The sequence below is a fragment of the Leuresthes tenuis genome, unplaced genomic scaffold (assembly GCF_036924035.1).
Source record: "Leuresthes tenuis unplaced genomic scaffold, fLeuTen1.0.hap1 SCAF_2, whole genome shotgun sequence".
Classification (NCBI taxonomy): Eukaryota; Metazoa; Chordata; class Actinopteri; order Atheriniformes; family Atherinopsidae; genus Leuresthes; species Leuresthes tenuis.
In genome coordinates this window covers 16,510,172-16,527,044 of record NW_027325356.1, presented here as the reverse complement: position 1 = coordinate 16,527,044, position 16,873 = coordinate 16,510,172, and the positions used below count along the sequence as shown (strand labels likewise).

At 38.1% G+C, this 16,873-nt stretch overlaps 1 protein-coding gene across 1 annotated transcript in view; it reads left to right on the top strand.

Moving 5' to 3' along the window:
- Nucleotides 1-6,873, top strand: part of tspan15 (tetraspanin 15) — a 31,867-nt gene extending 24,994 nt beyond the window's left edge. Inside the window, exons 5-8 of the mRNA XM_072380384.1 lie at nucleotides 927-1,043; nucleotides 1,307-1,357; nucleotides 1,730-1,846; nucleotides 4,571-6,873. Coding sequence (XP_072236485.1) covers nucleotides 927-1,043; nucleotides 1,307-1,357; nucleotides 1,730-1,846; nucleotides 4,571-4,726 — 441 coding nt within the window. The 3' untranslated portion in view covers nucleotides 4,727-6,873. The remainder of the gene's footprint in view (nucleotides 1-926; nucleotides 1,044-1,306; nucleotides 1,358-1,729; nucleotides 1,847-4,570) is intronic.
- The last annotated feature ends 10,000 nt before the right edge of the window (nucleotides 6,874-16,873 follow it).

The window sequence follows — 16,873 nt, the reverse complement described above, 5'->3', positions numbered from 1 at the left end:
GCCAAAGTTCTCAAAACTAACTTTGTGGAAATTGCTTCTACAGTCGCTGTCTTTGAGACACATAAACAGACTTGCAAGGTGAAATATAATCCAGCTTCCTTTCACAGCTGGTAGCAAACAGCCACCTCCTTGGCTGAGGTAATTATCTTTCTTTAGTTGTTTCCTTTAGCTCATTTATTTTCCCTGTGAAATAATGATGTTTAGTTTTTCCCAAGGGTTTGCAAGTAATGACCAAAAGACTAGGCAATAAAAAAAGAATTGGTTGGTATCAAATTATTTTGTGTCCGTGAACCAACAGCCTGCCGTTGCTGGGTATCACTTTATTGTTTGAGGCTGGACATCTTATTGATTTGGGAGTGAACATGTCATTCTGCTGCTTTCAAATGGTGGATGAATGTAAAACAAAGGTTGCAGAGGCCTCCCACGGGAAGAGCAGGAAACCATGGATTTATATGATTGTTTTTTAATAATAAATGTTGGAGATGGATATCTTTTGTTCAAATTTTGTTTGGTCCTTTAACTAGTATAGGTAAGGAGAAAAAGGGATGACAGAATAAATGGCAGTTTACTTTATGTAGAACTGTGTTAGAGTGACATGATTCTATTATTGCAATATTTGATTAATGTACATTTGATTCAAACCAAATTGTGATTTAAAAACTGACAACCTGGTCCTTTGTGTGTGAAGAGCTAGTGACTGATTTGCCAAATTGACATATACTGATTTAAAAGAAAAGATGGAAAATGTCAATAATTGTGGCTCATTTCACCCTAAAATGTTTCTGGAATTTTCCCAGCACAGTAGAAATAAAGTTGTTTACCAGGTTGTGGCTCTGTGTTTATCTCCCTCTGTCTCTTACTTTTTATTTTATTTTTTCACCCTTAGTACTCGTTTTAATTCCTGGCATCTTTCTTTTCTCTGGCAGTTTCAGTGTTGTGGAGCTCGCGAGTTTAACGACTGGGAAGTAAACATGTACCACAACTGTTCTGCACCTGGTCCACTAGCCTGCGGAGTTCCTTACACCTGCTGCATCACTACTAAGGTAGATCTCACAGACTGTAATACCACTGCAAACACTAATACTATGCCTGCTAAAACTTCCTACATTACATAATTCTTTCTTTTTTCTAAATCAGTATTATACAATGTGCAACTATGACAGTCGGAGACCCAGTTAACAACAGTTTACAGAAACAAAGGTTTATGGATGTACTGCTCTCAAAAACTTGCAGTGTTGTCATCATATGTTTCTTTTACAGTTCTCTGTCTCCCTTACTTTATCTAATCATCTGTTTATCCCTGCAGCCTAATGAAGTGGTCAACACTTTGTGCGGGTACAAGTTGCTGCAGAAGTCGGTAAGTCTTAGCAAATAAAATGTATATTTTTGGTTAACCTTTACTTTGACATGCAGAGCAGAATAACTCAAACATTCTATAAGAGATGCCGGCTTTGTATGTTTTATGTTGTCTCACTGACAGCTGGATGTTTCAGTATTGACGGTTTCTGTGGCTTCCATGTTTACTGTGTCGCTCTCACCATCTCTGCTATAAATCCCTGCTGTTCCAAGTCTGACTAAAATTCACAGATTGATCAATTTCAGGGGGAGGAAGGAGGAATCTGCAAAAGCTTAAGCATTTTTGATTCTGTAAAAGAGGAAAGGATGTTGCCTTTAACTTGTAGGTAGTTTTGAAATTTGTTGGATTCCAAGAATTTTGTTTTCCTCTCAGCGGTTGGAGTTGTTGGACGTCATCTATGTCAGAGGCTGCACTGATGCGTTCTTCATCTGGCTGATGGACAACTATAAGATGATGGCGGGGCTGTTGTTGGGGATCCTCCTGCCACAGGTACAGCAAAACATACACATTTCACTCACGTTCAGTGTTTTATCTATGAACCCTTCTCACAAGCTTCTCTTGGTTGTTTGCCAGAAACCTATAAGAATTTGGCTGAGAAAAAAAGTCCAAACTAACTGCTGTAAACTGAAAAACTAAAAGATATTTTATGATTTAGTTGAGAAGTCAAAGCCATCGTTTAGCACACTTCTGTTTTATTTTCTTTTAAGTTTGAGTTTTCAAGCATGGATGTTTATTAAAAACTGTTTCACTCATGATGTCCCTCTGGGGGAGTCCTGTTAACTCCTGTTAACCCAGAGCAGTGACTTTACCTGTGTGAACAACAGCTGTGGAAAAAGGAATCAAACTGTCCGCTCATTCTCCTGAACATCTCCAGTATTAATGTGTGAAAATGGTTTAAGTAACATCTGCATAAATGCTAGCACCCAAAGTTTTCTAGCAGAGCTTTGTAACAAGATTATCAAGAGCAGTGTTTCCACATGATTGTGGACCATTTCTGAACCTATGTGTTCGGTACAGCAGGCTTGCCTGGTCTGCAGAGAATAAACCTTGGCTGAGTACTGTCAGCAGAAGGAGGTGAAATGGGCTCCGTTACACACACCTGATTGCTTGGTGGATGCAGAACTTTAGAAGAAAAAAAAGAAACCAAACCAATCATACATGCACAGTTTTATATATGTGTGCAAAATGGAAAAAACCTTTCAGCACCTAAATATACACCCCCTCTCATTCTTCAGACAACACACACACACACTCGTTTTGGAGCAATTTACGGTGCTCGGATATTCTGAAGCAGAATTGTCATTTCTGGTAATTAGGGGGTGTTCACATCCGTTCCAAGCTAAAATGCCCAAGCATTTGTTTAACGATGATGAAAATGTATGAAATAGAACTATGCAGGGAACAGCTTTGTAAATCGAGTGGGGGGAAAAAAAAGCATTTGTACATTTCTGCCTCTGTGCATAAATGCAGTTTTAGTCATAAAACTAAGGATGGTTTTAATTATCATGCACCTGAATATATTCAGAAAGGTGTTTCCATGTTCCCTTCATGTTTGACAATTTATTTAAAAAAGGCAAAAACCACCTTAGGCAAGCCATAAAGAAACCATACAAAATTGTGAACTTTATGAACCTGTTTTCAGCAACTTTTCTAATGTAATTTAAAAAAAAAAAAAAAGACAACTGATAAAGATTAACTAATTGTGTCCACTTTGCTTTTCGGGAATTGTTTGGGGTTTAAATCCAGCATGTGTTCATTTTAACCAGCCAGTAATATTCATAGGCACTGCAGTGGTTTTGTATCATTTGTAGGTGTGACTCTCATAGAGCAGCATGTTCTAGCACTTGTTAAATCTGTGAATCTCGGGAGCTCAGAGGAACGAAGCATTTATCCATATTCAGCAGCCTGTCAGGAAACTCGAATGACTAAATGAGAGAAAATGTAAATTTTCTCTTCTCTCTGACACATTTGTCAGCTCCGCTACATCAGCACGGAACAAAATGCTCAACACACAACTTTATTTGATTTAGGAGTGATGTGCATTTAGATCAAACAGGTAAATTATTTTTTATTCATAAACCTACCAAAAAAATCTAATATGGCTTTAATATGGTGCTAATCTGCGATTAAAACGAGCATTGCAACTAAAACATTTTGATTTGGTCCAAATTGTGTTTTAAGAGCACTATTCTAAAGCTGCTGTGACCTTTTGTTTCTTTATGCAGTAGACTGTATGGGTCTAAGATAGATGGAATCTGTTTTTCAAACATGTCTGACCTTTTTTGAATTCATACAAAAGCCTCAGACACCGACAACTATGAATATATTAATGTTGTCAGAGTTTTTCTGACAATTTGAGCTGTTTATAGTGATGGACTACAGATGCTACCAGTCAATTGTCCAGTCCAGACATCAGGTACTTCCTATTTGCCTTATTTTCTCTTTCCTAGTTCCTCAGGTGGTCCCCACAGCAATCTGGCTCCCCAATATGAAAGGTGTCTGTTTGCTCACTCTTTTTCTACTCTGAGTGAGGTTGCATGAAAACTGTCACAGAAGCCTTTTATCAAACCTGCAGCTGGTGCTGCATTATTTGCTATGTGGCTAATAATCTCATGTGCATTATGCAAAAAACATATTTTGACATGCAATGTACTTTTGTCCTGTTCAAAACAAACACAAAAAAACTTCTAAATCATTTAATAATCCCATCATAACCTGAATTATAACAAAATGAAATAGGAACAAGAGGAGCGCAGATGCAAAATCTAAATAAAGCATTGCTGGTGTATTATTTAGTGTTTATTTGTATGTTGATGTTCAGGTGCATGTTAACCTGTTTATGTAAGAGGAAACACGCAGAGATAAGGTATTTGTTTTCGGATTTTATGGGATAAATTAAGTTCTTATTCATATCTTATTTTATTTCATGTTGATCTTTTAGTTTTGTCAGGGGCATTACTGTGCTGGATGTAGTCATATTGTGTGCTTTTTTTTGTTGTTATTCAGACAGAACATCATATAATATGTGCACCCATCGTTTCTAAAAAGACCATGCAGACTGAGAGCTAGGGATAAAATACAAAAGGTTTCCAATTTCTGTTGGAAAGGCTAAGATACGAAGAGTGAGAAAAGTAACAAATGAGAAACATCCGCAGTGAACCTTCTTACCTTCACTCCCATTAAGATTCTGCCTGTTTCTGTGTCTCTCTATAGTTCTTTGGTGTTATAGTCACCTGGCTTTATATCACTCGTGTTGAAGAAGCCAAGTATGATTACAACGTAGACGGACTGCTGGACGGACAGGAAAGAAGTGCAAAGAGAAAGAGCCACTTGGACAAATGGTTTATGTGTATGCCAGAGATCGACTAAAAAACGCAAGCACAAACATGGACTCCAGCCAACACTCTGCACGTTTGGTGTTCAGCAGATTATTTAGAGCTATTTTTTTCTTTTTTTTCTTCTCAGTGTTTTCTGTATTATTACTCAATAAATTACTGTCTTGTCTCTTAGTGGAAGAAGCTGAAAAACACAGTTCCTGTAGATGTGTGCCTTTAGCAGTATTGTCTCAGACAGTCTCAGGGATAAACACAAACTGATACTACCACTTTTTTCTTCTGCTGGTTCTGCCAATCTTCTACATTGTGTAACCACTTAGGAAGTACTTATAAAACCTTGAAAAACTAAATAATGAAGGCCAAATGACCATGTGTTTTATCTACATATCAACCTGGACAAACCGACACTTTAGACTAGCTTTTAGAAATGTGAATTTAGTTTTTTTTTCAACATCTCTACTGGTGCTCATTGAACCTACATGGTGTTTCTGGCACATAAAGAACAATTCCTTCAACAAGGCAAAGCCAAGGTGGCCTCTTAGTTAACAAAATTACACAAAAACTACCAAGCTGAATTGTATTAAGCCTGAGGGAGAGATGTAGCAGAGGGCAACTGTAGAATCAGCTCAATTTTGATACCGACCAGGATTACCTTTAAGAAATATGTGAAATACAGTTTTGGCCTCGTGGAGCATACACTCTGAATGGATCATATTCAAGGGGTATTGTCTTTACCAAAGCTTTAGCTATTCCTTTTTTGATCAAACACATTTTGTGTGCAAAGTACTGCTTGTGATTTTAACATGAATGCTAATAAAATGGTTCTGTCCAAATAGAGGGTATGCCAGGGTTGTTGTTTGATATAGCATGCTAATGGGGTGGTTGTTAATGAAATGTAAAAGTCCCAAGCTGCAGAGTTAGCAAGCTTTTTTTGATGTCCTAAAGCCAACAACACTCAGGACTAAGTCTTCAAACTATGTTTTATACCCAGGAACACCCCAGACCACCTCTCTACAGCTGTATTAAAAACATTCCCATTCCATATATCCCAATACCACTAGAAATTGTTTCCCTCACAATGCTAGTGGTCAAATTAATCTGTAGTATAATTTCTGCAACATAGACTGATTAGAATGTATAGGACATATAATAGAAGCTTCCTCAGAACATCCTACAGTATGTAATCTTTTGTGCCATGAAGAGCTACCATGTTTAAGGAACTGTGGTAATGAGGAGAGAACAAATGTCACTTCTTAGTTCAAGTGTTTTTGTTACAACGATGTAAGTTATAGATGCAACACATTTGCAGACCTTTAATGTTGGTTCTTAACAGTTCAACCAAGGTTTGCATTATACTTCAATTTGCTGTGGAAGTTATATTTCTTCATTGAGATATTTTGGCTTCACTGTAACTTAACTTATTTGACTAACTTATTAAGTTTAAGGCTGCAAGAGAAAAAAGACGGCTTGTAGCTTATTCTGTTCTTGGTTTTTGAATATGTGCTGCAGTAATTGCCTTCTTTTCACAGACAGACTGCACTCAGGCATAATCAGATTCAGAATAAGGGTCCTTCTTGTTGGTTTAACAGCCACAAGAAGTGTTTAGACTTTAAAGGGCTTTTATCTTCCCTTTTTTTTCCATACGACCATAATTACACTGTGAGCTCCGCTGGGGTTACTAATGATGGTGATTTTCACAGACTATTATTTGGTCGATTAAAAAAACATTACATATAGATATGAGTCTGTTCATGAAAGGATTTATATATATATATATATATATATATATATATATATTAGATAGATACAGTTTGTATATTTTGGTCATTTCCTGCATATTATTTAATACTTGCTACCAAAGAAGTTCTATTCCAGTTACTGTGATGCTGTCTACATGTTACACTTTGCCACCATTTCAGTCATAATTAAAGCACCAGGAGTATCCTTTTTAGAGGCGTAAGATCACACACAGCTAGTTGTGTGTCACAGTTTCTGCTCACTGCCCATGTTTGTGCCTTGTGCTGTGGACACATCAAACATCAGGTGTTATGAATGCTTACGGTCATTATGTGGTAGGTGGCCTCTTTGTGAACTGCTTTCTCTGTAAACTTAAACTCATTGAAGTGTGTTTTGAAGACATTTTCTTATTAAGTGTGGGAAATAAATGTATTTGGATGTTTATTGTTTAATGAGTTCTTTGTTTGTCTTTGAGGTGATGGAATTTAAAGGGATATTTTTGTAAGGGGATGTTTAGATGTGGGAAGTGTTAAATAAGTGACATCACACTTTGTATTTTTGTAGGATTCATCCTTTATCTTATGCAGTGTGCATTTTGTATGTGAGCATAAGTATGAGGACAGTGCAGATCAGCTAGAAACAACAGCATTTTAAAAAAAAATTAAAATCTGAACAATATCTTACAATTGTAACAAGTCAGCAGTGAGAAGAATTAAAAACATTCAAAAGACAAGTTTAAATCAGTACAAAGTCTTTCTTCATATTGAGAACATATGTTTATATTCACATGTCCAATAACCCATAATAATAAGTCCATTAAGTCATTGTTATTTAAACATTTAGGCTTTTAAAAATTAACAAGATTTGATCTCACAGGAGGAAACGCCATCATGCAAGAGGTTTGCCTCTCAAACAGTCATCATCTGCATATCTCTGCATCTTTTATTTGACAGTAAAAGATAAAAAAATACAAAAATAAACTTCCTCATCTGCTTTACACATAAAAGAAATATGTGTTATGAGCAAAGAGTGTCCATTGTGGTTTGGTGTTTATCAGTTGTACTTTCTGCCTTCCTCTCACTCCTGCCGCTCTGAGGACTTCCTGCTGAATGGAGCCCATAAATATTTTACTTTGGCCTCCGCCAACGAGGAGAAAATAATTTTTCCACATCACCAACAAGGAAGAGAGAAGCTTCTGTGAATTGTCTAAAGTGAGCGGTCATGTCACCTATACTCCATCACAACTTAAAAGGCCGAAGCAGCACTCGCACTAAATGCTGTTGTGGACCATAATTTCAGGTGTCAATCACGTACTAGTGTGTGGTTAAAGTTGGGGACAGATGTGGTAAGAGCAAAATGCAAGTACAGGTCTTTAACCAGCAGAGAACTCCAGCCCTCTGGCATGCCACACTGGCTCCTTATCTTTACTTTGTAACCGACTGGGTAACCCTTTAACAGGTATCACTTTCCTATGAGCAGAGTAATCACAAAATTTTTTTTTAAAATCCCTGCTGCTGTCCCTGTCAGGTGACTCATCAGAAGCTAGTGGCAGATTGGAGAAGAGTACCATGTGATTACCTCTACCCTGAGGCATCTTTACTCCCTGAATTAGCAGAAATACATCTGACTCCTGGTCTTGTTTATGAAGTTAGCTTCTTAATTCCAGTCAATGTTCAGATTCCACAATCTGATAAGCTTCATCAGCATGGCAATCCACATCAGCGAGCAGGTGAAAACATCCATCCATCCATTTTCTATACCCACTTAATCCAGTCAGGTTGCGGGGGGGGACTGGATTCTTGCCAGTCTCCACATAGACAAACAACCACACACACTCTAAAGACAATTTAGAGTTGCCAATTAACCTAACACACATGTTTTTGGATGGTGGAAGGAAGCCGGCATACTCAGAGAACATGCAAATTCCACACAGCCAGGAGTTGAACCTGGAACCCTCTTGCTGTGAGGCAATGGTGCTAACCACCACACCACCGTGCAGCCCAGGTGAACATACAACAGGCAAATACTTGTGACTGAAGCTATACAGTGTCTGACAGAATCAGTCAGTCAATGTTAAAGTTAAGGCCATTGAGGTTTCTGAAAATCCAATAAAAGACATTAAGCTGGTACATTTCAGAAAGATGTTTAAATGCCATCAGAATATCAAGTATAGTGTAAATCTGAGATCAAAACTAAAATGCTAGCAGCGACTGGTTCCCTTTGGTGTCCTTGAGCGGGAAAATTTTAGTTGATCTCAGACTTTCAGTCATCTCCGCCCATCTCCTGCTCAGTCTGTCATTTAGTAGTTTCCTCGACTTTCCCATTGCTTCTGTAATCCAGACCCAACCATGTTTAGGGCTCTGTGTGAGTCATACAGCTTGTTGCTCGACTCCTATATTCATCTTGTTGTTCAAAATTGATCTTTATCACTATCACAACTTAAATGGCCCTGAGGTATGTATACATATGTACAATCATACTCATTTTAAAATAGAGCAGAGCTGAGGAACTCTTTGACTCATAAAAAAGTAGAGCAATACGGGAGAAAAGCATCGACGCACTGAGTATACAGAGAGCGACAGAGGTGAGTCTTACTAAGGACGCATTGGTGCAGCTTCTGCAGTGTCATTTTCTCATGTTCAGTGCTGAACTCAACAGAGACAATATGAGTCACCCACTCTGATGAAAACACATTCACATGTACACACATTTCTTGCCATCCTCTCAGCTTCCATTAATGGACCCTCTTTGTGGTTAATCATCCGAGCACAACTCCTAAATTGTTAAATCCAGAACACTGTCCCGTTGACAAAGCCAATAGATTCAGTTTAAATCACAATTAAAGGACTGAGGGTTGAGGCATATCACAGTTGACACATGAAATTGAGCCGCAGCTCAAATGTAAGGCTGTTAATACACACTGAAATAACACATAGGTCAGAAATGTCACACTTCATAATGGCATAGTAAAGAGCGAATGGAAGATAATGGGACGTTTGCTATGAGCTTGTAAATGATCCATTCAATCATGGATCTAATGAGGAACTGAAATAATTTCACTTTAACAGTTTAGCTGCCAGCATAATTTCAAAGGATGCTATTTTAATCACAAAGAAAAAGTCTGGTTCAGTCAAGGAGAGATGTGTTCAAACAGTGCGGCTGAAGTTCTACGTGCTCCAACTAAAACATTTTTTAAAGAAATCTGAAATCATGAAGTCTGCAGTTTGTTCAAAAATCCATTTTATCAACACAAAAATACTTTATTTAACTTGTTTGTTTCTCTCACAGACACACACACACTAACACTGACAGTGTGTCATTGTCTAATAACGCGTGGGTAGGTGCTGGCCATTTATTAGTCTAGTGTAGTTAGATGTCTGGCCTGGTGCTGACATTCACCTCTTCAATACATAATAAACTACCCTGATCACATTGTGTGGGCAGCTTCAAATGGAGAGTTTCTTATTTAAACACAATAATCTTTTCTTCACATGTAATACACTCCTCTCACTGCAGAGCAACGGCACTTTTACCAACACGTCACCCAAATGACCGCACCATAGCAACACATGAGACTCATTTATTAGTCTGGTAGTCAATCTGATGTGATGCTGGCATTTAACACAGACATCAACCCTCAATAATCTAACAACAGGAATATATTGAGCCTGAAAAGCAACAAGTACAGAGTCTTCAGAAGGAACCACAGAATGAAACAAACCATATCCAAAAAATTCAAGTTTAGCTATCAGACATGATCAGGGATATTACCCAAAATATAGTTTGTTGAGAATGCGTCAAACATCAACAGCTGCATAGTTGCTTTTTGGTTTTGTCTGTTTGTTTTGTGAAAATCAAGAATAATCCAGATCACCTCTATGATTTCGTAGTTCCAGATGTACACGTTGATCTGAAAATCTCTCAAACAGCAGCTGTTATGAGCGGTGTCACTAGAACTGCACATGTAAAATTGTTATCTGTGGAGACCAAGTAAATAGTCTATGCAAATGATTGCAATGAAACATTGTGACAACCGCTTTTGTTCATTAAAATTCTCCAGCTGAGGAGCCTATCTCTGTATGTCACAAGCAATAGAAAGCAGAGCTTTTCTGTGACCACCTAAATAGATATTGCTCTGAGTTTCTATGCCTCGGCATAAGTTGTAGCTTTGTAGTATTGCTTTAACTTGAAGTTTCTACTTTAATCTGATGACATTGCTGTCAGTTTAGTTTTATGAAATGACATTTAATTACATTTTTCCAGAGTAAGTGTTGGCTTGCTTTTGCTTTAAGCATTTTGTCCCTGTTAAACAACCTATCTCACCTTCCACTCAGTTTGGTGTTGCTGCTGAGTTCCCAAAAATCAATAGCTGTGGAAGAAAATTCGGAACATAGAAATACGGTCCTCATACAAGAAGCAAATGCATTCAGTTATCTTCACAGTAATCGAATTGAAGGTTGAGTAACTGTTGTTCTCTTCTAACAATATAATGATTACATGTGTATTTCTTCTCATAGCAGTTTGTCTGCATTATGTTCCACATACTAAAGCTTATATAGAGAGTTTACCAGAAAGCTGACTCAAAAGGGCGATCAACAAAAGCACCACATGGGCACCGTGGACAGAGAGGTCAGAGCCATTCATGACAGGGTCGAAATATGACGACTATGACCCATAACAGTGTTCTGTAAATTACCACCTCTGTACACGGCACAAAGAAATATAACTTTTCAAGTGAGAGCAGACGTCATTCCTTTGATAAACAACAAAATCCTCACGAAGTGGGAGGAGGTGGGCAGGATTTCACCGTTAGGGTAGCGTGGCTTCAACCTTAGGATACTTGTTGCCTTGGTTACGTTTGAACATAACAACACGTTATAATTAAACTCCTGCTTCCTGCTTGGGTTTAGACGATGACATTAGTTAACATTAGAGTTGCGATACAAACATACTTGGTTCAAAAGAAAATCATGTATACATGCTTCGTAGGAAGGTAATATGTTACACTGGAGACTCAACTTGTTGTAAAATCAACATGCCAGCCCCAAGTCAACTGCCATTATTACTGCCAGCTTAGCTTACAGCGTGTTTCACAGCGTCTTTCTTTGAGTAGATTTTAGTCCCATTATAATCATCTGGTGAGACTCTTATTCTGTTTTATGAATTTTCACATGCATTGAGTGCTCGCAGGTATAAATAGGTTTCGATGGACTAAATCATAGATTTTTCATTACTTTCCAACAAAATGAAAATTTGGTTTGAATTTTTACTGCAAACCACTTGCAAAGATTTTGAAACTGTTAAACACATTCAAAGCAGAGTGATGACAGTTCTTGATTAACAATCTCGGAGTAGACCTTCATAGAAAATCTTGACAAAGAGTTTTATATGTTAAAATAATCATCTCAAACAGCTAAAAGCCTGTGTGCCATTTTGTCACAGCACTTAGGAGAATGGCTTCTCTGGAAAAACAGGTAAAGGAGGGTGAGCTGCTGTAGCAGTCAGAGGTCGACACCGTCAGAACCCGCAACCAAATATAGGACAGAATTACAAGTAACCCCCTCACAGTGCTTTACAGTACAGTGAATAAATCTGATTCCTTCTTCACACATACACTTGTACAATCTGTCAAAGTGAAAGCTGGTGTTTCTTAATAAAAATCGCACAGCTAGATGTACCTCATTCTCTGCCCCACTGTTGTTGTTTTTTTTCCCATGTATTTCTTCTTTGATCCCCTTTCTGTCTTGCGTGTGGGCAGCTGTGGCACTCGTGGGGTTCATCAGCTCCTCTCCTGCAGTATATCCTCACCGCCCCTCCCCATCTTGGCCTACGCTGCGATTCACTTCAACTTCTCTCCATGCCATTTTCAGCTTACTTTGCTCACAGCCTTACGTGCTACCTCCTTTATCTTTGATGTATTCAATATGGCACAACTGCAGCTGGATAAATTATGGCCAGTCATATTGAAAGGTGGTAGGAGAAATTTGCAAGTAAAAGACAGCTGCCCTGCAATGAGAACTCAACCACACTTACAGTAAGCTGTTCTGTGTGTCTGCAGCAGTAAAACTACGAATGTTCAAAGTAAATATAATAATATGTAATATTCTCCAAAAAGTGCCTTCGATACTTTGTCTATTGCAAAATTATCCCATTGTCATGCAAAGGGTATCTCATATTAGCAGTAATTGAGATAATTGCTTCATTATGATGGTTCGTAATTTTAAAAGGAAGGAAAATTTTAAAAAGTGAAATACACCGTTGTCACAGGCAGATGATTATTGCCCTCCTATTCTCATAGTTATCCACATGAATCACACTTAGTAAAGCTGTATCTTCAGTGTCTTCTTTCCCTCACAAAGGATGGTCCAGTGTATCCTATGCTGAAGGAGATTTTAAAGAAAGCATCGGCGCTCCTTTCATAAGCATATAAAGAATTCAAACCGCTCTCATCATAGCTGCTACTCATATGCTTTCAGGTCACATGACTCAGGAGATTCCTGAGCAAAATAGACTGATTGACTAGACCCAATGACAGTCTCCAGGTGCTTTCCTGCTTTGGAAATTAGATAACAACCACAGCCTTTCTGGGTGATGAAACCTAAAACTACAAACAAGTTTTTGGCCCGTGTCTGAGTCTAAGCTCTATTCAATTAGTTCTTTTAATGAAAGGATATGAAAGTCATCTTCCACTTTTTAGCATCGTTCCCATGCAGCAATCATTATATTTTCAGCACACCACGGCCTCTTATCACAGATGGTATTTAACTTGTCACAGGAAGAACAGCACAGACGTGAATAATATCACCAATGACCACTTGTCTATTTCACGCTCATATTGTATATGCTGACTCATTGAGACACATGGATGGAAGGCATGTAAAGGTTCTCTTCAGTCAAATATGAGTTGTGAAAAATTCTGTTAGTGGTAGAATGATCCAAAAGCTCTTCGTACAGGAAAACATAAGAAGTTTGATCATGTTTAATCAAGCGTGCAATGTGAAAAATTAACAAGTAAAAGATCCAAACAGGCAGCTTGGCAGCTTTCATCAAATGTCACAATGAACCCCGGACTTTGATAAGATTTGTTTGACAAACCGGAAGGTTGTGATATTCATCACTTGATATTGGGCCAGTCGGTTATGAGTTTTCTGTAGGCTCTTGGGCAGCTCTTTGTCTTTGCCAGGTTGTATCTGATAGCCGGTGTGTCTCGTACATGTTGTGACGTTTGTTTCGATCGCATTGTGCGATATTGCAACATGTATGGTGTTAAGGCATAATGGGTTGCCATCATATCGTGTCTGCGTGCACCAGCGGTTATTGTGATATTTGTGATTCTTTGTACTGCTTATGTAAAACATACCATGCACATACATTTTTTTGCTCGCATTTTTCTTGTAGTTCATGTGAGATTTGTCACAAAACACAAGAAGCCATGACGGGGGCCAAAAGCAGTGGGGACATAAACTGAAATTCAAAGGCTGATTTTTGGTCTCTATTTGACTGGACAGGTTGGCGAGGGCAATGTTTTGAATACCTGATTCAATCCACACTGAAGGAATAAATTTACCATGGATTAAAAACATGTCTTATTTTAGGTCATAATAAATGTAAATTACAGTAAAAATATTCATCCCTCAAATGTAAATGAACAGTTAATGTGCTGCAGATAATTGTGAGAGGAAGGGAGTGATCAGCCAGCACCTGTTTGTCTGTCATAGCCTGCAGTTGAGAACATGCCCAGGAAGCTGTGGTTGTATCAACAAACCTAAGATATTACACATGCCCTGTCATACTGAGCTGTTCTATGTACCCTCATGTTAGATCAACAAAGCTCTCACACCTTGAGTGCAGTGGGTTGTTAGACTGATAACAACCCCTATGCTTTGCTTTCTTCCCACTTTTCCTCTGATGCGTTCATTGGTGTATGAACGTGTGTATGACAGGAAAATAAAACACTGTTTTTTTTGTCCTGTAAGACTATGTGGAATAAGAAGTGCTGTATAAGTGTGTGTTTGAATGAGTAAATGTGACTTGAGTGGTCAGTAAGACTAGAAGCGTGCTTATTAATCCATTTTACCAAGCGTTATGTTTTAGTAATGTGATTACAGTTGCATGATTATACTGAATACAATGTAATATGATATTTTTATGTTTGTCATGCTTTATGTTAGATATCCATGCTACAGGGGTTCATCATTATTGGAGCTGACCAACTTGCAGTTCACTTCAAGCTCCCCTTCTTTGCTGAAGGTGGAGTTCAGTTGTGATACTTGTCACACTTGCAGTGTAATCTAATATATATATACAATAGATGTATCATCCACCTGCTCCTTGCAGGCTGATGCAAAGTATGAAACAGTCATACAACATTTATGGAAATAGATCATGTAGCTGAACGTGGCTGTGAAGTATCATCGATGTCACAGCATTTTTTTAAAAATCATTATTATATGAAAATGTTACTTGTACTTTACAAAGTCTTTTTGTGGACACAGGTTAATCCAGCTAATTATTTTTAATATGTTTTTACAATATCTTTCCACAAACGTTTAAAAGTAGCTGATCACTTTCCTTATCACTACTCACAGAGATGAGCCTGTCCATTCGAGGTTTGGTTTCTTGTCTCATGTAAAAGTCTCAAGGCAAGCAGACATCAGCGAGGCCCTAAATTAAACAGCTTATACAGGTTATAAATCAGGTTTTCTCATCTGGCCACCCTAAGTGGGCTTCAAGGAACCAATAGAAATGTTCATCTTTTTTTGTGAAAGTATAGTAGAATTTACTTTAAAATATTTTGTCACTTTAGTGTTATGTGTTAGTCTGCTGTTCACATGATCATGAAACGAACCAAGTGGGGAAAAAATCAAATAGGGGAGGAAAGAGTTCAATGTAATTAAACAGATTAAGACTATTCAGCTGAAAGAACAGTCTTTGACTCTTCTCGTCTCTCTCTCAATCACAATGTTCTATCTGAACTCGGAAGTTGAAATTGACAGTCAGATTACCAACTTTGAACGTGAAAGGAGCCTCAAAATCTAATATGACTGCACTGTGCACAAAAAAGAGGGATAGCTGCAGTTATAATCTGTTCGTTTGCATGTATGATAATACAGGCTAAAGCGCTATCAACTTGTATTCCTAATAAGAACCTGGTGAGTGAACTAATCCTATTGTTTTTTGCCTTGCAACTGGAATGCAGTCAAATCAGGTGTGGTTATTCCCACGCAGAGTTACAACTTCTGGGGCAAATGGAACAAAGTCTAGCACTGGGTCTCATTTTGTCTATTTTGCTTTGTCTCTTGATCAGTTTCAAATTTAAAAGTGCCACCAGATGAACCTGTTGTGCTTATCGCGAGGCACATATGACCTAAAGTGTGTTACAAATGTTTACATTGCAATGTCATTCTTACTACAAACAAAAGAGAGATTCTAATCTAATTCTAATTCTAATCTATATCAGTTTTGACAACAGACTCACAGATTTGACAACTCACAATTTTCAAGGGCAAAATGTTTTTTTTCTATTTTCTAAAAACAAATAGTGTTTTTAGGGGGGCGCAAAAGTTTCAAACTGGAAAGTTGCATGTTTTGCCTTTCTACCTGTGAAAATCCAGAAGTTAAATCATCAGTGCTCCATCACACGCTTAATGCGCCACATGCCCTAGCATACATTAAAAAGCTTGATCATTAGTAGGTGGAAAGAGATCAAAAGGTCAGTTTAGTCAGCTATGAAGGTGCTGTGTTGAATGTATGCTGCTAATGAATCTAAAGAAGACCGATTACCTCCCTGTCTTTGCATCTGTCTCTTTTTTTCTTGTTTAACACTCTAATTTGGCCGTGACCTTCAGAGAGAAATGGTGGCGAGGCGTGAAAACATCCAGGGTCTGTTACTAAGACAAAATTAAAAAAACAGAGGAATGGCTGAATTAAGGAGCCAGTGGAGCGAAAGGGTCAAGTGGTGTACACGGTAAAGATCAGAGAATGATATCAAGGATTCCTCAGATCCTTGATAAATGCCTCACAGTGGTTAGGAGACAGTGTGTAATTTGTCATGCTATCCCTGTGAGCTGCAGCTCCCACAGTTTGACAAGATGAAAGAATTTCAACAGCTGTGAGCTGACAGCTCAGTGGCAAATTCATTATCAAAGGATTAAAAATCCACAACAGGTGACAGTGACAGTTTGAACTCTATTAATACGGAGGCTCGGAGCCACAAGATGGAACAAAATCGATTGCTCTGAAGAACATTCGGTCATTGAAATGCTGAAAAATTAAAACACATATGATCTGTTTTGTGGTGCATGACTTAAAAAAGGAACCTAAGCACAATAAGCATTACTGTAATGCCAGTAGCCACTTTTTGGGCAAATGAGATTTTGGGCACTTAGTGCAAAACAGAGTGATGTCAAGTCCTGACCTCCCATTTCCAAGGTACATCAAAAGC